The sequence below is a fragment of the Agaricus bisporus genome (genome assembly GCF_000300575.1).
Source record: "Agaricus bisporus var. bisporus H97 unplaced genomic scaffold AGABI2scaffold_7, whole genome shotgun sequence".
Lineage (NCBI taxonomy): Eukaryota > Fungi > Basidiomycota > Agaricomycetes > Agaricales > Agaricaceae > Agaricus > Agaricus bisporus.
In genome coordinates this window covers 193,191-216,782 of record NW_006267370.1, presented here as the reverse complement: position 1 = coordinate 216,782, position 23,592 = coordinate 193,191, and the positions used below count along the sequence as shown (strand labels likewise).

At 44.5% G+C, this 23,592-nt stretch overlaps 7 protein-coding genes across 7 annotated transcripts; 3 read left to right on the top strand and 4 right to left on the bottom strand.

Annotated features, from left to right (window-relative positions):
• Nucleotides 1-1,804: 1,804 nt before the first annotated feature.
• AGABI2DRAFT_119219 (hypothetical protein) lies at nucleotides 1,805-2,272 on the bottom strand (the record flags this gene model as incomplete). The annotated part of the gene is made up of 3 exons (XM_006462291.1): nucleotides 1,805-1,950; nucleotides 2,010-2,019; nucleotides 2,072-2,272. The coding sequence occupies 3 exons, from the start codon at nucleotides 2,270-2,272 to the stop codon at nucleotides 1,805-1,807; spliced, it is 357 nt and encodes a 118-aa protein (XP_006462354.1).
• Nucleotides 2,273-4,821: 2,549 nt separating this feature from the next.
• AGABI2DRAFT_72655 (hypothetical protein) lies at nucleotides 4,822-5,082 on the bottom strand (the record flags this gene model as incomplete). Its single annotated transcript, XM_006462290.1, has 2 exons — nucleotides 4,822-4,918; nucleotides 4,979-5,082. Coding segments are annotated over 2 exons (201 nt in total), but the record flags the coding sequence as incomplete, so codon positions are not given.
• Nucleotides 5,083-5,813: 731 nt separating this feature from the next.
• AGABI2DRAFT_119218 (hypothetical protein) lies at nucleotides 5,814-6,923 on the top strand (the record flags this gene model as incomplete). The annotated part of the gene is made up of 1 exon (XM_006462289.1): nucleotides 5,814-6,923. One exon carries the CDS (start codon nucleotides 5,814-5,816, stop codon nucleotides 6,921-6,923), a length of 1,110 nt encoding a protein of 369 aa, XP_006462352.1.
• A 137-nt stretch (nucleotides 6,924-7,060) lies between these two features.
• AGABI2DRAFT_119217 (hypothetical protein) lies at nucleotides 7,061-11,174 on the top strand (the record flags this gene model as incomplete). The annotated part of the gene is made up of 4 exons (XM_006462288.1): nucleotides 7,061-7,313; nucleotides 8,765-9,519; nucleotides 9,604-10,562; nucleotides 10,622-11,174. 4 exons carry the CDS (start codon nucleotides 7,061-7,063, stop codon nucleotides 11,172-11,174), a joined length of 2,520 nt encoding a protein of 839 aa, XP_006462351.1.
• A 234-nt stretch (nucleotides 11,175-11,408) lies between these two features.
• Nucleotides 11,409-15,141, top strand: AGABI2DRAFT_151831 (hypothetical protein; the record flags this gene model as incomplete). Its single annotated transcript, XM_006462287.1, has 6 exons — nucleotides 11,409-11,741; nucleotides 11,831-12,667; nucleotides 12,959-13,061; nucleotides 13,365-13,920; nucleotides 14,301-14,302; nucleotides 14,864-15,141. 6 exons carry the CDS (start codon nucleotides 11,409-11,411, stop codon nucleotides 15,139-15,141), a joined length of 2,109 nt encoding a protein of 702 aa, XP_006462350.1.
• Nucleotides 15,142-18,615: 3,474 nt separating this feature from the next.
• On the bottom strand, nucleotides 18,616-19,932 carry AGABI2DRAFT_40403 (hypothetical protein; the record flags this gene model as incomplete). Its single annotated transcript, XM_006462233.1, has 1 exon — nucleotides 18,616-19,932. A coding segment is annotated over one exon (1,317 nt), but the record flags the coding sequence as incomplete, so codon positions are not given.
• Nucleotides 19,933-20,443: 511 nt separating this feature from the next.
• AGABI2DRAFT_45130 (hypothetical protein) lies at nucleotides 20,444-20,857 on the bottom strand (the record flags this gene model as incomplete). The annotated part of the gene is made up of 1 exon (XM_006462238.1): nucleotides 20,444-20,857. A coding segment is annotated over one exon (414 nt), but the record flags the coding sequence as incomplete, so codon positions are not given.
• Nucleotides 20,858-23,592: the final 2,735 nt, after the last annotated feature.

Below are 23,592 nucleotides of genomic sequence, written 5' to 3'. Positions count from 1 at the left end.
TGCACTAACAGAAATATCTTCAGAAAGTCCTTGATTGATTCAGAATCCAATCTGGATCTGAAGAAACACTGTTACCAAAAGGTTTCATGTTTAAAACCTTCCAACAAAGTACCTAAGGCCAAATTCAGAACAAAATATCAGCAGTTAGTTGGATCTTTAATGTACCTAAATGATCAGATGTTAAGACTATGACCGGAAAGGTAACGCTAAGCCGGAAAGGACTTAGCGAACAAACGGCTTTGGCCTTAGCGACACGGGAACGGTGCGCTATGCCTTCCAACTAAGTCGATAGCCGATTTAGAGACAGAGACGAGCGACCTGCGGAATGCGGAATCATTTGAGAGCGAGAGAGAGATCAAGCGAGAGATAGCGAGGAACAATCTAAGTTGATTTTCAGACTGAAGTACCGTACAGAATATCTACGGCTTAAATACACGAAGAATGAATAGAATACGGATTCGGAAACATGAAAGATGATAGCGCAAGGATTGCGCAATAGTTCGGATTGAAATAACGGAAAGGAGTCTTTACCTTAAGGGATTCCGACGGTGCAACGGAAAGGAGGTCTTGAAGTGGGTAAGTCTTGCGATGGAAATAACAACCCACATTGCGTTGGTCGTAAAGCGACCGTGGGAGCGCAACCGCAATACCGAAGGTATTGCGGCATTCCATCGGTCAACGTGACCGGTAAGTCGGAATCGATATTGCCGGGATTGATGCGAACGGATTGAGTTGGAAAGGAATATCCGGAACGTACCGGGATTGATACCGAGAATGGAAGGTGGTGGAGTTAGCGTGTTCCGGATATAACATCAGATCACAACCAGACATTGCATTCGCAGTTGTAAAAATGTCTCAAATGATGGTAGCACCTACCAAAGAACACTACACTGCTGGAATGCACTTGCTTAAATATCTGAATGGTACCAAGAAAATGGTTCTTGAGTTTAATGGCAATTCAAATGCTGGTATCATTTCATATTCTAATTCTGACTGGGCCTCTGATCTGTTTGATCAAAAATCAGTCACTGGCAACTTCTGTACAATTGCTGATGGATCAGTATCTTGGCTGAGTAAAAAGCAGAAGACCATCACACTTTCATAGACTGAGGCCAAATATATGGCACTCTCTGATTGTTCACAACAATTAATCTGGATATCCCAACTCCTACAAGAACATTACTGTACTATTACAACTGGATGTTCACATCATCTGTTATGGTTTCAGTATTAGGAGTGGCAAAAGATCAATTTAAGATCCTTACAGTAGTCCTGATACTTACCTAGAAGCACACGAAGGTCCCCTAGATGTGGGCACGAATCGCACGATTAGGCGTTGGCAAGGCAAGTGGTCTAACTGCTAATCCTTTTATAGTTTGAGAACCATACAAGATCAGAACTATAGAATACACTCTAACTAGACTTATTACATAAACCTTAATTTGTTAAGGCTAACAGTAGCAGGAATAGCTTGGAGTGGATGACAATGAAGGTTTAGATGTGAGGATGATAATAGAGTAGATCTTATTACAGCTACATGGATGCCCTGTGAGAAGATCAAAGCTTGACTTTGATCCGCTGCCAGAAGTCCAGTTTAAATACATTCTATCTACCTATAGAAATAGATGAAATGGAACAAGTAATACAGTAGTCAATCTACAATAACTGTGTGAAGAGATAAGACATAAATATGAGACAAGATACGAAACAAACTTGGAACATAAATATCAGACACAAGATAAAACATAAATACAAATGAAACACAGATCGAAACAATTCCTATAAATACTTCTGACTTGGAACACTAGAACAAGTTTGGATTCTCAAACTTGTAGAAGTTGGACTGGTTCATACCTTTGGATAGGAAAAACGTAGCAGACTGAGGCCAGTCCAGATCCCAGGGGGTGATCCAACTTTGATCATTACCATCATTAGTCCAATAGTTAGATTCTGAATCTTGCTGTCACAATATCCCTAGCTCCACTATGTATTGTCGTTCCTCAACTAACCGTCCAATCTCTGAGACCAATGTCAGTAAGTTCTGGATCTCCAGATAGGGATGGGTGAACACCATTTCTAGTCTGGGGCTAAGATAAGTCTTCCATCTGTTATGCCAGCCATCTGTAGGATCAGTCTCATAGGTGCTGACATAATTCCCATTTGCATCATAGGCATGGAGATACAGGGCATTCCTCCAAGCTTCTGTGAGGAGCATATCCTTGAATATGTCACCAGTGGTAGGAGGGGCGGGGAGGATTCTGTAGGCAGGCATGATCAAGTTACCTTAATGGAAGTGTTGATAGGGGATCATAACATCATTAGTAATCAACACATTTTTTGAACTTATTTTGGTTCATGTTATCACATAATCAAGTGGTGTGAACTTGATTTCTATTGGCTGCAATATATTTAAAAGCGGAAAACATATCCAAGTAAGGAAGTTTATTAATCTCCGCTGGCTAAGGATCCCACAGGTACATTGAATTCAGAAAGAGTTTGGTCAGCCATGGTTGAGTATGCTTATTGTTGAATATTCTCTGCTCAAATAAGCATGACAGGGATTCTCAATATGCTAAGCAATGTTGAGGCATCGAAGATCCCTCAACAACTTGAGTGGCTGTGGACATTATGTCATCATAGGCTCAGCCCATGAACATCATGTTATCAGCCATCCTGACTGGTGGACTATGCGCCATGTGACAGCTGTCATAATTACGTGAGTGACAGTGAACACCTAATCATGCATCAGCAAAATGTCATTTTTCTTAATTCTACTTGGAGTTACTTAATGACAGGTTAAGACTATAAAGAAGTTTCAGGAGTCCAAGAACACCCTTGTTACTTAAATGGTTCTTAGAAATATAGCTCAAAGATAAGAATAAGAAAACAAAGAACCATAAAAAATTAAAAGTAGCTGACCTTGTCAACAAATAAATTCATGTTTATCTCAAGGGAAAAAAAGAAGAAAACCAAGGATCAAAGGATGTTTAAAAGAACTAGAATCTTTCAACAGAAGCTTAAAGTTAAATCAAGATCATCAACTTTTTCGAGTGTAGACAATTTTATGTTCACTATAAAATATGTTTAGAGAGACATTAATTATATGCTCTGTTCTACTGCCTGTAAAATTCCGGAAAAATCACGACAAATCTTAGAATATTAAAAAAACATAAGTTTATATATAAGCTTTTGTCGAAAACATACCCGTTATGGAGATATCAAGATTCCATCATGGGGGGGGGGTCATTGTCAACTGCAGATAGACTCGTCGTAGAGCCTGCTCTACTAACCGGAAAATTCTGGAAAAATCATGACAAATCTTAGAATATTAAAAGTACATAAGTTTATATGTATGCTTTTGTCTGAAAACATACCAGTTATGGAGATACAGAAAAACATAACAAGAATGTCATGTTTTATACTAGTTCCTGCGCCGATTCTCATGTTTTAAGAGTGCAAATATATGTATTCAAGGTCCAGGAATTCGAGTCTGGTTTTAGATTTATTATCCGATCAATATTAGAGGAGCTACAGCGCAATCTTGTGTTTATCATATGTTAAATGTGCCATATCTCATTAGAATCTCATCCAACAAAGAATCTAATTACATATTCAAACTCCCCGACCTCGAGAATATAGGAATACACTTTTAGATCATTAAAATCCATGCAGGAATGACCCGAAAATATCTCCTACCTATGATTTGAGGAACTTTGACTCGAAAATCCCAAGTCCAGCAGTCACATGATGTCATGTGACATGTTGAACTTCTGTTTCGAGCATGACCGTTGATCCTTCCTCATCACCACCATCATTCCTCCCCTCCCCTCCCTCCCCTTCGTCCCCTACCCTCCTCATTGCTGTCCTAGGCTTATATTCAAGTGAGTACCTTCCCTTCCCTTCCCTAGCTCTCTCCCAGCTAATTCTAAGCTGGTTTAGGACGCTTTTTTGCCTATTTTGGACGCTTTTTTGGGGGACTTTTGGAGGCTTATTTAGGGGGATACTTGGGGAGATATTTGAGGGGATACTTGGGGGATATTTGAGGGGATATTTGGAAGGATTTTGGGGATTCTTTGGTTACTGGTGAGTGCTCTCTATCTCTGTATGTTTTCATACTCATTTGTTACTTGTAGACTATTCATTTTCTCATCATCACTCCCTCATCATCACTCCCTCATCTTCCCATCTCATCCTTTTGTATAGATTGTATCCAATGTATTATATTTACTATGCTAATATAATCACTTTGTTGACTTATTCACTTTTAAGCTTCTTATTATTGTCTTAGTTGACCTTGAGTGTCTTAATTATGTACTTGAGTGACTTGAATATGACTTTTTACTAAGCTATCTTTTATGTCAATATTTTTATATCTATGAGAAAGACATCAACTAAGTACAGTTTAAGTGACTTTAAGTCATTTCCAAGAACCTTAAGATACACAGGCATAAGTATCATTAAGAAGATTCAGAAAGGTATCCGTTCTTAATTGTTTCTTAATGACCAATTAAGAACAATTAAGAAAAAATCTTTTTTGCTGATGTGATAGTACAGTACTATATGGTGATAACACAACCTCAATATTTCAATACTTCCTCAACAAATATTAAAATATTATTGTAACACTACCATATTTTTTATTTTCATACTAAGGTAGGGTTCATGCGCAACGCACACCATCATGTGGGATGTGACTCAGTGTGACTCCATTAATTAGTATTGCATGTCGCATAGATACCTCGAAGAAAAAGACTTTTTTTAGCCACAAAATCAGTTTAAGCACATAGTAGTAACTTCTTGTAGTATTTTCTCTGGTATAACTCAGTGTCTGTGATATTTTCTAGCAGCCCAGGCAGCCTGCTGAGCATTTAGGCCCTTTGCATAGGCATCTGTGAATCGGAGGGCTCGTGTTGCAAATCTATTGGATGAGTTAGCTCCAAAAAATGAACTTGGTAATCAAATGCAAGCTTACCTTCACATTGACTCCAGTGGTATATCATGTAATACATAGCAGACATTTTTTTTGAGAGTTTTGGATGAAAAAGAAGGAGGAAGTAAATGGTAATTCCTCTTGGCATAACCTCAGCACTGCTGAATAAAATTGAGCTCGCAGTGAAATTTAGGCAAAAAAAATGACCTCATGTCCTCTTGTATGGACATACTTCTCCAATTGAGATTCAACGGCTTTGAAATCAGGCTGTTATGAATTTACCAACCTATAGGAGGGACATCATCATGCTTACTCATTTCCATATCCCTGGATATACTCTTCTCCACCTACGCTTCTCCCATCATTCATTCCCATGTCACTTTCTCTTTGACGTTACCTTGTTTGTCTTTTCCTTCTCATGATCATTCTTATTATTCCCTTGATTGATCCTTCATGTTACCTGTTATATCTTTTTGTTCTCATGATCAATCTTCTATTCTCATGATTGATCATCCTCCTTCCTAGTTTGTACTTTCCTTCTCACTGATTACTCATCTACCTCAGTCATGGTTACTCAGCCCATTCTATAGTTAGTTACCTCGGGTAGATAGTCTTAGTATAAGTAAGCGTAGATACTCTCTGTATTTCCCTACGCTTTACCAACTTGCTTTTCCCCTTACTCGCCCTCAAGTCATTGCCTTCGCTGCAACCTGAGCATTTGCTTTAAGGTCGTAACATTTGGTAAAGCGTCCCTAGCTCACCTTGCAACTAGTAAGTACCTTGGAAGGGTACTGTGCAGCTTACTCTTGCTGCAGAACCGAAATTTTTTAGCCATACGGGCATCAGACAAATTTTAGCCACACGGGCACCAGAGAAGTAGTGTATGAGCACAGAGAGAAACGACTACGACAGTCTAGACGAAGAACACTACGAACGAGTAGCCAGATCTACTAGGAGAAACCAGAACAGGAAGAACCAGAAGAAACGACAACCAGTTGACTTTAGGAGTTACAGAGACACTAGGAACCCCATCGACACAGAGTCAGAGAACGAGAACACCATCGACACAGACGATCAGAACACCCGAGACAACGACAACATGAGCAACGACGCCGCTGTAACCGCTAGTGCACAGACAGATGTACTCAAATTGCTTATCCCGAACCCGAAGGATTTTGGGGGGAATAGAGAGCAGTTTTCAGAATGGTGGAGAAGCATGACACTTTTCCTCAAATACAACAAGGTCACGGACACTGACCAGAAAATTATTGCTACCATCGTACGATTGAAAGGACCAGTCCCCAGCTGTTTTGCCGACATATGGACAGAGAAAATCGCCACCGACATCACATACACATGGACCACCTTTGAAGAAGAACTCAAGACATCATTTGGAAAGGGAAACAAGAAGGATATAGCAGAAGAAAGGATTGAATCCCTCAAACAAGGAAACAGGAACACCATGGATTTCCTAGTCGAATTCACAGCTCTCATGTACAAAGCCAAAATCGATGACCAACACGCCATATTCCTCCTTAAATGTCACACCCGTCACGACATTATCAAAACGATCTTAGGATATCCAAGGAAAGACATTCCGGAGTCGAGACAAGACTGGAATAACGCAATTCTACAAGTTGGGTCAGGACTAGAGACGATGAAAAGGATTGATCAGAAGACCGAAACTGGAATCACTTACGGAGGAAGTGGACAACCAATGGAGATAGGATGGAAGAAATTCGAATGGGACAAGGATGGGAAACCCAAATGTCACAAATGCGGAAAGTTCGGACACATCGGGAAGAACTGCGAGGAGAAGAAGAAGAATTTTGGAGAGAAGAAGAGCTTCAAGTGTTTCAGTTGTGGAAAGTTAGGACACATTGCGAAGAATTGCCGAAGCAACAGGAGTGGAAGGATTAGAGCGATGAACGAGGATTCTGACGACGAAGACGACTCCAAGAAGGAGCAGGGTTTTTCCGATGGTTCTGAGTAGGCACGCCCTCGCGAACCAATGTACCTAGACAAATGAACAATTGATACATTGTCCCTCAAAAACGTCTAGGAGTGCAAGAACTGGAAGTAAAACCCCTCCTCACTACAACAAACGGAAAGAAACTCAAGGTCTCAGCCATGGTCGACTCGGGATGCACGCACACATGTATCAACGAAGGATTAGTAAAGAAGAAGAAGATCCTGACGAAGAAATTGGAACGGCCGATCACATGCAGGAATTCAGATGGAACAATAGCAGGAAAGAAGGATATCACCAAATTCGCGAAAATAGATCTAAACATCAACGGTCATAACGAGCAACTGGACGCTGTTACGGCCCAAGCCGTTTCACGCTTGAAAACACTTAAGCTACGACGTATAAGTTCATTTAGTGAGCTAGCTACATCTCGTAACCCCAGCTACATGACATACATCACCTCCGTGTAGTATCTCAGACGTAACAAACCCAACCTTGGCTCCTATCTGGGAAACCTGTACCAGTAGGGAAAAGATAGCCACATAGCTAGGAGGATTTGCTATCCAAATAGAGGTTATAAAGTGACACCGGTGCTAGCTAGGACGAAGGACATAGTCGGGACTTCATAATTAAGGAAGCTTCGCTGTGCCTTATGCCTAGACCCATTAGGAACACACCTGAGAAGTTACAACCATACGGAGGAACCTTCGGGTCAGTCAGATAAGATAGCCCGAGACTCCGGTCGATAGGCATCAACAGACCAATCAGCCAATCATGGACCCACTAGCTAAATTGGAATCGGAGGTAAACAACTACCGTTCACCCACATGGCTAGTGAGGTGTTACTACCTGCAGAAATCAGCTGTTTATTGTCTGAAGCTACTGGCTACCAGCGAGCCTATAGTCTAGCCCGATATCCGGACGGCAAAAGCTTAGTCCACGGATGATCGATCCAGTGAAGCTAAGCGGTGTCTTCACCGTGTGCCCCTTGGCCTGTAATTGGACAGGTCTATCTTATACCCTATTCCGAAAAGTCCAAATCACATGTAACAATGACTCATAGATAGATCCATTTGTAACATAGTTCTCATATCTAGAATATAAAACCCCTCGAGCTAGCAGCAAGAAAGCAAGCAACGTCTTGCCTACACTACGCTTAGAGGATTGTGAATTTATAGTAACGGTTAAACTAAGTTTTTAGTCAAAGCTTTAAGAGGTTTCTTCGGTCCTAGACCCAGCTCAGCATTAACACGTCCTAGACGTTGTCAGACCCTAGAATTCGCTAGGTTGCCAGTGATAAGATAGTTTCAGAGACTAGCTTGGTCGACATCGCACCTATATCTAAGGAGAGGTATACGTCGGTGGCTTCTGAAGTTGCAGTTGCAGAGTCAGTGACTTAGTTGGCGAACTTTGACATCGCAGCTCTTCAGTGAACGTCATTGGTTGGTACATAGCTTGGCTGCACATGCGGGTAGCTTGAGTTCAAAGGTTTCACAGCACTTCGACCAGTCGAAGCTTGAGCAAGTTCAGGACCACCCGGTCAATCTTGTTATTAATTGAATTTATATATACACTTTCGAGACTTTTACATTGTTTTATCTCCCACAAACTCGCATTTCGAGTCACAGCATTGGAAGCTTGGTGTGGTTATTTCATAGCTACGCTTCGTATTTCATTTCTGCCTCTACATCTGGAGCCCACCGCAAGGGGAGTTTCAGTGTGAAGGTCTTGCTTCGAAATTTCATATCCTTTTACTTCTACTTCATCGAGGCACTTGCCCAATCAGCAGAACAACCAAAACCAGACTCAGACTCAGAACGAGCACTCTAGGAAGCGTAGCTACGAGGAGTACTCAGAATCTACAGTCAACCTGTCCAAGCCAAATCCCAAGGCTAGACAAACGAACAACTCTCAGACATCAGGGCTTCTACCTGCAGTTGATAACCCAGAACGCCTTTTGTCTCGCAGACGAAACAGCGGAGCTAGACCTCGGCAGAATCGTTTAAACATAGACAACCAAAACAGAAATCCATTAAGCGCTACAGCTAGTGGTGCAGGAACCGTTAGATTCAGTGTCCCAGTTGTATCTTCACCTACAGACGTTGAAGCTAATCCCTTTTACGTGCCTACGAGCGAAGAGACATCTCAATTGAAAATTCCTGGACAGTTTAGAGTACCAGATGCGTCAGTCTATCACTCGCTGCCCACATCACCTGTAGCCCCAGAACAGACTTCACCGCAAGCTAGCTCGTCTAATAGTCAAGCTAGTTCATCGAATCCTATACAAGGAAACCCAGTACCACCTACTACACAGAACCCAAACTCAGCACAAAATATGCCTTCAGCACCCCACATGCCAGTGCCCTTTTCACAAGGTGCACCCAAGTGGGACGGCGAAATCGAGAAGCTAGGAGACTTTATCTGGCATCTAGAACACCAGTTTGAAGTTTCCAATGTTACCGATGCAGTCGAAAAGCTCAGATGGATACTAAGCTATGTTAGCAAAGGTATTCGTGATGAGTGGTCCAGCTTTCAAGAATATATTGATAAAGATTGGAAGGCGTTCATGGAACGTCTAAAAATCGAATATCCAGAATTAGTAACAGAAGAGACTGGCTCAGTATCGAAGCTAAAGTCTATTTGCCGAAAATTCAGAACAATTGGCCTAGCTGATAGAGATGATTTCTCTAGCTTCCGTTGACAGTTCATAGCTCAGGCAAATAAATGCTCGGCACCTCCAGCTATAATCTCTAACAGAGAGCTAGTAGAGGAATTCGTAAATACGCTTAGCCCAAGCTTCAGAGATGCTCTCTTAGCGCGACTTAGCATTAGGGGAACTCTTCAGCGAACGCAGGGACAGAGTAGACGAGAAGATCCGTACAAATTTACAGAAGTAATCGAAAAAGCGGTCGAGCTTGTTAACGGTCACAACCTCACAGGAGCGTTTGCCACCGAACACAGTAGGGACCGGTCGTCTCGAAGTTTAGAACCAGAGGTTAAGTGCGAAGCTACAGCTTCACCCCGTTTCGGAGTAGAGCTTGACTCGGTACAACAAGAGATCAGTCAGATTAAGGACTCCATTGCGATTAATCAGAAAAATATGCAGGCATATATGGATTCTATGAGGTCCAACCTTACAGCCAGTATAGCTAAGCTAGGAAGCCATAGTGGTCCTACGCAACAGAGAGCTCCACAGAATCAGTATAGCTACCAATCTGGTTCGACGTCAGGACCTAATTGTTTCTGCTGTGACGAACCAGGTCATAGATGGGTAGTCTGCCCGCACAAAGCACAAGACGAGAAAGATGGGAAGATAGTTCAAGATGGGTCGAAGCTACGCTTTGCGGATGGTTCGGGGATACCTAGAGAACCAGGTGTACCTATAAGAAAGAGTGTGCAGAAATATCTGCCAGCTCCAGTAGCCGCTCTTATCTACGGCGCACCTGAGCTTCCTCAGGACGATGATGAGCCTGATACAGGATATCCTATGTCAAACCAGTCAAATAAGCATACCCCTCTTGTAGCTATCCAGCGCAGAGAAGATGTACAGAAGGCTAATGCACAAGCCTCAGAAGTAGAGAGATTAAAGAGACGCTTGAATAGCATGGAGACCTTTATGCAAGCTATGCTACCACAGGTTCAACCTATAACTAAAGAAGAGCCGTCCAATGAAGACGAGCTAGTCCAGCAAATGGCCAGGCTATTCATACAGCGTGCATCAGGATCTGCCAAGAAGGCGGATTTTTGACAAGTCCAATGAAGAAGTCGACTTCTGGAAAGGAGGTTCGCTTCCAGAAGGATCAGACGACAGAGGACGAGCAGAATGACAGAACTAGTAATCAAGCTAAGGGTAGTGATACTCTAGCTAATGACAGCAGAAAACCCAGCAGCGGAGCCTTTCCATATAGAAGGGTTCCGGCTATGAAAGCAGTAGTTGAGGTCCCACCTTTACCAGCCAGATACATGTCTGAAGCTAGAAAGGCTCCGAGCTATCGACATCAGACTCAAGTAGAAGAAAATGTTGATATTAAGGAAGTTTTAACTAGGCTATTTGGAAAGGAGGTCACCTTGACGCAGCAAGAGCTATTAGCAATGGCTCCCAAGCTTAGAGAAATGTGGAAAGATGTAATCAGTAAAAGACGGGTACCTACCAGTACTAATCTTTTTGACGAAGCAGAAGTCGAAGAGGATACACTCCTTGACGCAGAAACAGCGGAGCTAGAGACATGGGATGTAGTAGATCCTATGTTACTCGAAGCACCTAAGAAAGTTTGAGAGCTAGCTAAAGACGCAGCAGGCAAGTACGTGCAGAGTTGGAAGGTAGAAGATCCTATCATGCAGTACCTAGCTACTATGTCTTCAACCGAACGAGACAAGCGAGTCTTTTCGGTAGCTAGTGCAGAAGTTGTAGCAGCTAAGGGTATGGAAAATCTCAGGGTTATTCCAGCTCTCATAAATGGGGTTCGTGAAGAAGAAGCAGTACTAGATAGTGGTTCGCAGATTGTATCTATGTCGCGAACAGCAGCTAGCGAATGCAAGCTTTCTTGGGATCCCCAGCTCAGCATCAATATGATGACAGCTAACGGCCAAGTGTCACGTACATGTGGAGTAGCTAGAAATGTTCCTTTTACTATGGGAAATATAACAGTGCATCTACAAGTACACGTCTTAGAAGGAGCAGCTTACAGAGTACTGTTAGGGCGACCTTTTGATGTGATAACCGAAAGCAAGATAGTTAACTCTCAGGAAGGGCTTCAGTACATTAATGTTACGGATCCTAGTACTAAAGAGCAAGCTACCTTATTGACATATCCCAGAGGTCACTTGCCCAGAGCAGTCGACGTAAAATTTTAAGTAGCTTCGACGATTTCGAGCCATGGCTTGAAGGAGAAGCAGCTTGTATTATCAGTACAGAATCAGAAAATAATCAGCCCTTTATCAGTGAAGTTTTGCCAATCCAGACTCAGTGTTTTGAGAAAGAAGAGTTAAATCTACTTTACTTAAGGCGAAGTTTGGATGAAGAAAATGGTCCGGAGAAGGAGCTACTCAGTCAGTACATACCATATGCAGGGCAGAGCTATAATCCGACTCAGAAGATAGTAGCTGTTACCCCGAATGAGCAGTCAGAACCAGCGCTAGTACTAGCTAAGAAGTACAAACCTGTAGCATTAAAGGTCAAACCAGTCTTGGGGGAGCTACCTGCGAAATTTTGTATAGAGCGAGATATTAAAGGAGATCCTCTGGAAGGCATGCCAGAGCTACCTATGTGTCCGCCTGAATATAAGCCTCAGGGTAAGTACACACAGGAGCGAAAGGACAAGATGGACCTTACGCACAGTGGAGACTTCTTATGGCCAGAAGAAAGAAAGCTGATGCATTGGTTAATATCAGCTCAGAATGAAGCTTTCGCTTGGGAAGATAGTGAAAGGGGTAGCTTCAAAGAGGAATACTTTCCCGCAGTCGAGATACCCACAGTAGCCCATACTCCGTGGGTAGAGAAACATTTCAGAATACCCCCAGCCATTTATGAGGAAGTATGTAAAATCATAAAGAGGAAGATAGATACAGGGGTCTACGAGCCTTCAAATTCGTCTTACAGGTCTAAGTGGTTTTGTGTATTAAAGAAGGATGGCAAAAGCCTCCGACTTGTACATAGCTTGGAACCATTGAACCGAGTAACGATCGCTCATTCAGGACTACCTCCAGCCACAGAGGAACTAGCTATGCACTTTGCTGGCCGAGCTTGTAATGGTGTCTTAGACCTATGGGTCGGATAGGATAACAGGAAGCTAGCTAGCGTATCGCGAGACCTCACAACATTTCAGTCACCCTTCAGAGCATTAAGGTTAGTAACCTTGCCCATGGGATGGACGAACTCAGTACCTATCTTCCATGAGGATGTGACGTATATACTCAGAGAAGAAATTCCTCAGTATACACTGCCTTATATTGATGATGTACCAATAAGAGGACCACTTACCAGATACGAGCTAGAAGGATCTACCACTAGCTACGAGGTTTTGGATGAGAATCCTGGTATCAGACGCTTCATATTTGAGCATTTTCAGACAGTCAATAGGATACTGCAGCGTATGAAGTATTCAGGAGGGACATTCTCAGGTCCTAAGACAACAGTGTGTGCAGACTTCATCACCATTGTTGGCTTTGAGTGTTCATACAAAGGCAGGAAGCCTTCCAGAGATGCCATAGGGAAGATTCTACGTTGGGGAGAGTGTAGCGACACCACTGACGTGCGAGCTTTCCTTGGAACAGCTGTTCAGTGTCGAAACCACATACCCAACTTTGTTACTAAGGCAGCTCCTCTCTACAATGTCTGTAAGAAAGGAGTACCTTTTATATGGGGACCTGAACAAGAGCAAGCGCAACAGGAGTTGAAAGATAGTATAGCTAACTGCTTTCACACTCAGAACCCGAGATTTCCAAGTACTCAGCCGATTGTCATAGCTGTAGATTCGTCTTGGAGAGCTGTAGGCTACTATCTATATCAACGAGACGAAGTAGACCCCAAGCTAGTTCATTATATCAAGTTTAATTCGATATTAATGGATGAGCGACAGCAGAGATACTCTCAGCCAAAGCGAGAGCTATGTGGCTTGAGAATGGTGTTAGAAGAAGAAGTCTATCTTCTAAGAGGAAGTAGAAACTTAGTAGTTGAAACCGACGCTAAGTATCTATTTGGTATGCTAAACAATCCGGGAAAGCTACCAAATGCTACAGTCAATCGGTGGATAGACTACATCAGAACAAACTTCCAGTTTACTCTACTACATAAGAAAGGCAAGACCTTCGGTCCAGATGGACTATCTAGACGAAAATGGTATCCAGGAGACCCTATAGAACGTCGCTTTGATGATGTATCTGAGGATGATCAAGAGGACTTCGAGCTAGTCAAGGAAAATCCTGACGACAAAGATCCCTTATCCCTGGAAGCCTTTACCGACGACATAGATACTCGGACGGGGTTTATGCAGCAGATTATGTCAGAGTCTACGGAATTTCAGTTAGCTTTAACCGAAGCTAAAGACGTATTACATGTTGAGATACAGCAGAGAAGGAAGCTAGCCCGAAGCGCTACATGTCCCGAAGCGTTGAGCGTGTTTCTAAACAACGTAGCAGAGAAGGAAGAAGCTTCCGTCAGTCCAGAACCAGAGGACCGTGGTCTGGCCTCCTATGATGAGGACAGACAAACGCCCGAAGCCAGACGTCAGGATAACCAGTTACCACGCGTTAAAGAATGGCTAGCTACCAATCCTAAGAATGTGAACCTGTCGAAGCTGAGTCCAGAGCAAGCTCGTTTTGTCAGGACAGTATCACATTTCTGGATAGACAAAGAAGGACAACTTTTCCGAAAATCAGCAGGATCTGGAAATCCTCAGTTAGTAGTAGAGCTAGACCAGAGAATGCCTATCATGCAGGAATGTCATGACAAGCTAGGGCATCGCGGAGTCTATGCGACCAACAAACTTATTGCTCAGAGATTCTGGTGGCCCGAGATGGAAGCCGACATCAATTGGTATGTCAAGTCTTGCCATCTGTGCCAAGTCAGACAGAAGATGGCGATGGAGCTACCGCCCGTAGTAACCCATACTCCATCAATATTTCAAGTCCTACATGCGGACACAGTACATATGTCACCACCATTGAATGGCTGTAAATACATTGTTCATGGGAGGTGCTCACTATCGTCTTGGATGGAAGCTAGAGCGCTTCGAAAAGAAGATGCTAAATCCATAGGAGCTTGGCTCTTTGAAGACATCATATGTCGTTGGGGTAGTCTAGTGAAGATTGTAACAGACAACGGCAGTCCCTTTAGAAAAGCAGTACATTGGCTAGAGGACAAATATGGGATCAAAGGTGTAGCCATTAGCCCATACAACTCGCAAGCTAATGGAACAATAGAGAGGCCACATTGGGATCTTCGTCAGATGCTCTATAAACGACAGGAGGAGACACAAAACGGTGGTTTTGGGCTCTTCACCACGTAGCTTGGGCAGATAGAATTACGGTCAGGAAGGGAACGGGATGTTCACCGTATTTCCTGGTCACAGGTGCTCAACCTACGATTCCTTTGGACATAGCAGAAGCAACATGGCTGGTCAAATACCCAGCAAAGATGATATCTAGTTCAGATCTAATCGGCTTAAGGGCGCAAGCCCTAGCTAAACATATATCTCATGTCGAAGATATGAGACAGAGAGTCAGTAACGAAAAGCTTCGTTGAGCACTCCAACTCGAGAAAGATATGAAACACAAAATCAAAGAGTTCAAGCTAGAGCCAGGAGACCTAGCTCTAGTCCGGAACTCTGCAGTGGCGATGTCAGCAGACAGGAAGATGAAAACCCGCTATCTTTTTTTTTTTTTTTTTTTTTTTTTTGTTATCAATATAGTTTATTTCAAAACTACTTAAAGGGTGCCATGACACGTTCCCCGTACTTTTCATCACCTGTACTTAACTACACTACGCGAAAGTATCCAGCTCACAAGGTCAAAGCTAAAAGAGAAAAAGAAAAAGAAAGAAGAGACTGTTCGAATCTGGATACAAGTACAGCTAAGTAAACAAAGAAACAGAAACGTTCATACACAAGATAAAAGAAAATCATCCGTCTTCTACCTCTTTTCAGCACAGCCTGCGACACAGGCTTGATCTCTCTCATCGCCGTGTAGAAGATATCTCTCCATCCGTCATATATCTCCCACACATTCCAATGTCTTACGAACTCGATCGACTCGTGCAAGAAGATTGGTCCGACTAATGGAGGAAGCCTCTTCTCTTTTCTCCTTTTATTTTCCGCATCTCTAGCCAGCTCTAACTCTCTCCTGTACGCCGGCCAGCTTTCGTCTGCAAGTCGCGGCAGTTCCGGTGGTTCGAAACTAAACGCTTGGGGATTATCTTGGAGGAACAGAATAAGTCCATGTATAGTAGTGATACCGTCCAAGTCTTAATGATTGATCCGCCTCACAAACAGAGGACAGACCATTAGTAGATGTTGCCGCGTCTCCGGTGACTTGAGATTGCATTGGCACGCTTTGTAAGGTTCCTTTGGGAAGAACCTCACTCTGTATTCCCCTATTGGTGCGTGGTTGCACATAACTCGCATAAGATGAGCAAAAAGCGGCGAATTGTCGGCAGCTCTGACTCCTTGGTAAGATTGGAACCATGGACCACCTTGAAGATGACTTGGAAGTACTTCATTGCCTTCTTTGTCAGTAGTGTCATACCAGCTATTACCTTTGAAGCAAGACTGGATATGAAAGAAGAACCTTGTATTTGCGAGCAGACCGAAGGTCCTGAGCGCGTTCCTATACCATCTAAAGACGGCATGTGTGGTGGCGGCTCGCTCGGCGTGCAGACTCCTTGGAAACCGATTTGCCATAGGTAAATGGCGTCTCGCGTTGTTTTCTGTCTCATGTAATGATAAGAGGCAGATTGAGGGAATGAGAGAGAGCGCTCTGTAAACGTCCTTGCGGTCTCCGCTGCATGGTATGCTCTTTGAGCCAACGGATGTAACATTCCCGAGTCCTCTGTATAGGTACCCGGAGCCGTGGCCCACGATTTGTTAAAGCCTCGCACTTCAATATCGACCTCTGGGAAGTCTGTGGCGATCGCGTCGAAGGCTAAGGATACAGCTATGGAAAGCTGTGATCCGAGCGGTTTGGAGTTTGTTGACATCAAGTTCTTGACAATCAACTGGGACGTAGTGTAAAGGACAACCTTGGAAATAGGCCATCCCTTTTGGAGCTTCTTATGCGCTTTGATTAATGCCAGAAATGTAGACCATCCGACAATTGTTTCATCATTGACCCGCCTTCCAGCGGCCCTCGTTTTAGATGTGATGGCTTGTCCTTTGAAGACTGTGACAAGCGCGATATGTGAGTGAGTTCGATGCGGCACAGGCACGCTCGGATCGAACTTGTGTTTGACGCCTGCTGTGAACAGATGCAAGGCGTTCGGTTCCCTCACGGGTGCAAGGTTCAGATTGTTGTGGTATTCGTCTCTGTCTTTGCAATTCTTTGGCATGAGAACAAATTTGATTTTGTCTGGATGTCGGTCCACAAGCCGATGTCCAGGTTTGATATGTTCAGAGAGGGGGTCGAAGATCTCTGAGGAAGGGTTGTCAATCACCGAATCAAGCGGAGACTTGATGACTTTGCGGATCGTCTTGGACTTGCGTTCCAAGGCGTTGGGATGTAGGGTAGATCCTTTGGCTTTTCGCCGCTCTAGTAATGAAAGAACGGGATGGTGTGGGTGAAGCGTGTTGATGCGGATGACCGATCTCTCAAACAGCTTTTTGAGTTGGAGGTGGAGAGGCATGAGACCAGCCACGGCTGACATAGCTCCCATGGGAGAAGTTCTGAACGCACCTGTAATCCAGCGCGCCCCTTGGTTGTGTGTGAGACGGAGCATCTTGATGTTGGTTTTAAATGCTCTCGTTCCCGGTTTGTACCAACAACGTAGTCCAAAAGTCGCTATTGGCTGAATGCACGAAATGTAAAGGAGGCGCTTCTGTTTAGGCGTCAATCCTCGATTGGAGTTCCCAAGCGACTTCATGCAACGAACTGCAGAAACCGACTTGGTGGAGTAAAATTTGACATGATCGCGGAAGGTCAAATTGCGATCAAACATGATTCCGAGATATCTCCACACATCTTTGGGGACGCATGGAGACTCTCGGGTGAAGGGGGCCACACCCAAATTGATGCTAGGGTTTGGCGAGTTTTTGTTACGGGCGGAGTCCGCAAAGTTGAATAATTCCGTCTTTGTATGTTCCATAACAAGTCCGAAGTCCTTGAAAATGGAAGTCATTTGGGCATACGCCTCTTTTAGAGTATCGTGAGTGTCCATTCTACAATCCCCCGTAGCAACAAGAAGTCCATCGTCTACAAAAGAAAGAAAAGATATTAAAGGAAAATGAATGCGGTCCTCCTTGTCTTTGACCCATTTGTCCAGTAAATGAAAACATGGCGCTATATACAAAGCAGAGAGTATAGGCGACAGTGCGCTACCTTGTCCAACTCCTACATTACTATCGAATAGAGGAGAAGTAATATTGTCTATGGAATATTGCGTTTTTCTTCCTACTAAATAATCAGAGAAAAAAGAAACTACACTAGCCGAAAATCCAAAATGTTTGAAAATTTTTGAAAGAACGTTATGATTTAAAGAAGGAAAGAATTGTGCTACATCAAAAGCCAAAACTGAAGTCACCTTTTTCTTTGCCCACGCCATACAAACATGATGTGTTAGTGCGACTGCTGCATCCTCGACTGATCTTTGGAGTATACCTCCTGTTTGACAAGGATGAATAACACCGGTTTCAATACTCTCGAACTGAAGCCTCCGTGCGATCATTTTTTCAATGAGTTTCCCCATAGTATTGAGTAAGACGATAGGTCTGAACGATTTGGCCTTGTCGTATGACGGTTTGCCCGGTTTCAGAATGATCACTGAAATGGACTGTTTGAAGTGTTGAGGCCAATACCCAGTATCAAAACAGGCATTCACTATCTTCGTGACGAATTGGCAGACTGTGTCATCTGTCGCAAATCGCTTCCACAATCTCCAGGAGATGTGATCTGGCCCAGGTGCCGTGTTCTTGGCACAATTCTTGAGCGCGTCGTGAAATTCTTGAACAGAGAACTTCGCCCATTCCCTCTCCTCAAACTCTTCCAACTCTCTATACATGCTGCTCGTATCCACCTCTCTATTATCTGCCGCATTGTACGTATTGTGAAGGGTTTCGAACAACTTCTCCTCATTGTTGCACGAATTCCCCTCACTATCTAGGATCGCCTCCACCGCCGGCAGCTTCCTTTCTCTGGTCCACGGCATCAAGTCCCATGGTCTCTTTCTGTCACTTGCCATACTATGAATCTGTTTGTCAAAGTATTGCCTCCTCGCTATGCGCAAAGTCTTCCTCATCTTGTTACGCATTTCTCTGTTTCTAGGCCCACCATTCTCTCCCATCTCCTGGTACGCCTTTCTACAATCCTCATTCCACCACTTCTTTCCGTGACGGCTCGGTTTCCTCTCTTCTGAATATGCCTCCCATGCTTTTTCAAACGCAGTAGACACTCTTCCCATAGTTGTTTCTAAATCCTCCGCTGATTCAGATACATTATCTAACATTCTGCCCATATCTCCGCATATCTGTGTCATGTAATCGTCTTCTTCCTCCGACCATGCTTCAATCTTCCGCTTACACCTCATCTCTGGCTCACTTCCCAAGATTGGCACTTCTATCTGAAGAGGCCGGTGATCCGACCCCCACCTCTCTCTGTCATCCACCTTCACCTTGTAGTGGAATCCTTCCTGGTTGATCAAAGCCGCTGATGCTGCGACCAAGTCAATGACGGATGCTCGCGACTCGGCATCGTCTGGTATCCTCGTTGGTGTTCCTCTATTGACAGGGTGCACGTATTGAATCTCCAAGTCTGTGAACAGTTCTTGAAGCCGCATAAAGGGAGAAGAGGGTCTAATTTGGTTTACCGCTCCTTCGTCCCATGTACAATCTTGGATATTGAAGTCTCCTGCGCACAACGATATCCGTGGCAAAAATTCCGTGATCCGTCTAAGTTCATGCACCACCGCATGTGTTTCCCCATCATTATAGACATTGAGGATGTTGAACTCGTGGGGTATGCCCCTACGTGGTTGAGGAATGTGCAAAGTGACTAATGATGTGTCATGATGTTTGAGGATATCTGACCAGAGTTGAGGTTTGAAGACATCCAGTCGTCTGTTGATGTAAGTGAGTACCCGCCTCGCTGCTCTGGATTCATCTCTGTTGTCAAAAGCTTCCGTGAAAGGACGCCATGAACTGTGTAAAGGAGGGCCGCACGCCACGTCGCCCTCCTTATTTTTGGTAGATGGTTGCCTCCTCACACCCTTCCACCCCGGTTCTTGGAACATGATAATGTCCACATATCCGGCACATTTGTCCAATACGATAGAGGTGGTTTCCCAACTCTTACGCGCATTGAATGATAGAATAGTTAAGTATTGTAATGAACGTGGTGCAGATTGTTTAGATCCACTAATAATATTAATTGTTATGATCTCCACAGTATGAGAACTGTTTCTCTTTCATGTTACCTGTTTTATCTTTTTACTCTCACGATCAATCTTCCTTTCTCATGATTATTCATCTTCCTTCCTAGTTTGTACTTTCCTTCTCAGTATTACTCATCTACCTCGGTCATGGTTACTCAGCCCGTTCTATAGTTAGTTACCTCGGGTAGATAGTCTTAGTATAAGTAAGCGTAGATACTCTCTGTATTTCCCTACGCTTTACCAACTTGCTTTTCCCCTTACTCGCCCTCAAGTCTTTGCCTTCGCTGCAACCTGAGCATTCGCTTTAAGGTCGTAACATTAATGTCTCCTTCTGTTGTACTATTCATTCAGAGGAAGAGGGGATTTCGATAATTTGCTCGTCATCGAGTTGACGAGCTTGGTGGATTGTTCGGCGCCTGTTGTCGCGTTTCTCTCTTTCAATTGCCATATCCGTAGCGCGCCTTTGATCGTGCCACGAGATGTTGTTCTGGTGTCGCTTGTACGTACACTTGGTGGAGTCAGCAGTATGATTGCCTTTGCAATTGATGCACTTTATCTCGTGCTTGCACTCTCCTGTCCAATCCTCCTTTTTCCTTGCCGCTCCGCAACATGTAGCAAAGACTGTGTGGTTCTTGGTCATGTGGGGTTGACCGCATCGGGCGCACAGCTGATGGCTGAGGCGACACCGAGATGTTCCGTGGTTCCATTTCCAACATTTCTGACACTGTGGAACGAATTCTCTCTGTCTAGCGTATTCTACTTTGATAAGCTTTCCTCGAATATGATATACTTTATTGACTAAGTCCTTCGTACACGACCCAGTCTTCGAATCCCAAACATCTACAAATGCGACCGCCATGTCCCTTGATCCTCGAGATCTGACAACGGCTGGCTTTCTTACACATTCCAAGCCACGGAATTGATCAACAGATCCCATAGCTTCAATTACTTGATCACCCGTGAGGATATCTTCCGGGCGTTTGTTGTACTGGCTGGTATAATAATCGAAGCCCTTAAGAATCAAATGGGCTACCGACTGCGGAGCATTGGGAAGGTCACTGTCCCCTTCAGGGAGCTCTACCTCCAACGCTTTGTATAACGACTCTCTTATCAACATGAACCCCTGTTTAGTAGGTACTAAGTTAAGATAAAAGTGAACAACATTTTTAAATAAGCGGCCATTTTGGACCCTCATCTGCGATTTGTGGAAGACTAGATACCTGTTCATGGCATCAACTACTTTCCCCATGTCACCGAATCGTTCCGGTTGAACGATATGAGAAAATGCGAACTGAGCGGACTTCCGATTGAGTCCACCCGTAATCCCTTGGGCGGCTTTTTGAGCCGCGAGCGCCTTCTTCGACTTTGGCACAATGACTTCATTCGAGCTCGGTGGCGTGTTGACCACCGGAGCTACCGCTTTCAAAGTGTCCTGCATCGTCATCTCAGGACACTGTTCTTTCAACGCTTTGGCCCACTGTATAGTTTCTTCCATGACAATGGGAGCAGGAGCGGTAGGCGCCGCAGACTGCTTAGCCGCCTGGGCATAGGATTTGGGGATACGCGCGGCGAACGCACGCGCATTGTTCTTCATCTCATTACTCCTAGATTGAGAATTCGGTTTGGAGTGCATGGGGACGGGGGGAGGACCAGGACGAGTTCCATGTTCTGCTGTGGTAGATGCCCCTGACTTACCTGGGGCATCTTTACCGCTCTTGGGCGGGTTCGACGGGGCGTTACTCCCGCTAGCGTCTCTATTCCTGCCGGCAGCAGGGACTGCACTGGTGGACGGGGCGTTACTCCCGCTAGTGTCTCTGCCCTTAGCTTGCCGGCTGGAACCGGACTCGGGCATACGGGGCGTGACTCCCGCTAGCGTCTCGTTAGTCGCTGTCGGCTTGGTAACCACCGACAGCTTAATGGGCATATATGAAGTGACTGGCTTACCTTGTTTGCTAGTCTTTGATGGTTGAACGAGCGGTTTGGGAACCGCGCTGATCTTGATGGGAGATGCGATCACCGGCAAGGTGGTGATCGGTTGTTGTGGAGTCTGGGGAAGAGGGGAGGCCTTTTTCTTTCCTATAGCGGAGGCCGTGATCCTTGGTGGGGACGCATCGACCTCCATAGGGGTCGGTACGCTTGTAGGAGTGGGGATGGGGGTCGGCGCAAAAGTAACGTTCTTCGCCGGAGGGGGAGGGGGAATATCAACAGGAGTATGATACGTTGCCGCTTCCCTTATAGCTGACGCGATGGACATATGTCCAACGTTGACTTCGGCCCATTCGGAGTTAATAATTCTGCTCACGAATATTGCCAGTTCTTTGGCGATGGCGTCCGGGTTAGTCGCCATCCTAGGTGTGATACGGGCCATGCTGTTGAGGATCCCGTTTAAGTTTTCTCTGAAGCCCTTGACTTGGTCATCAGAAAACGTCCATGGCTCGGACGGAAGATCGGGTGACAAGCTCCGTATCTCTTCATCTACAATTTCGCCAACTATCTCCTTAGACTTGTTGACATTCTCTTCGAATTGATTTGATGACATGCTGACGCCTGTCATGATATGGCTGTCCAAGTCATTTGCCGCTCGGACTTTGAGCGCATAGGCTTCGGCCTCGGTAATTTTCATTACCCGGGGCGTGGTGGGAGTCTTGTCCAAATCTGGCAAGACCTCGTGTGTTCGGGGAGGTGTACGCGCATCCTTCAACGCAGGGTGGTCCAGGAGTGCTGGGGAGGGGGTAGGGAACCTGTACGTCGACTGGGACGCATCGAGGGGAGATGGGAGGGGCGGAGTCGTCATGAGTTCCGCTGGGGGGGTTGAAAACTGATTCCACATGTTAGAATCGGTTTGACTGGGTACGGCGACGGCCTTTGCGTCGTCATTTTCTTCGTCACTACTCTCTGCCACTTCCTCATCATCATCTGAGTCTTCAGCAAACCTCCTCGAAGCTACTCTCTCATCCCTGAGTTCCTCTAGCTCCTTTTCACTCTCCTGCGATGTGGGAACGATCTCTAATTCTGCTTGTTCCATGAGCGTCTTCTCTTTTGCAGCAAGTTCTTTGAACCCGGCTTCGATGAAATTTCTTCTCTTCGGTTTGGGCGACCCAAGAGACTTGATAGAAGTCTTGGCAGCACTGAATGCTACTGAGATTCTGGAACGAGTGCTACGTTTGGAAGTAGAACTACGAACTGAGCCCGACGGCGACGACGGGCGGGATGGGCGGGCGGGATACAGGCGATCGCGGTGATCATCCATACTTGAGAAAACTGGAGGGGTCGCAAGTTATCAAGTGTTATCCCTTAGAAACAATATGTATTCCAACTAAAGTGTACGTCCACACCAATGTCCCAAAGGGGAAGGTAGTGGTAAGAGACAAAGAAGGAATGAAATTGGGTATGTACTAACAAGTATAACCAACAGAGCTATTCTGTGGACTAACATAACCTTTATATTTAAATAAGACAGATGTACTTATGTAAACATTACCATAAATATAATTTACATAATACCTGTGTATGTCAAATATATGCGTAGAATATATACAATATTGTTGATTTTGTGGATACCGCTAGCTTGCACTTTGGATATTTGGTGTGAACGTACACGTATAGTTGGAATACATATTG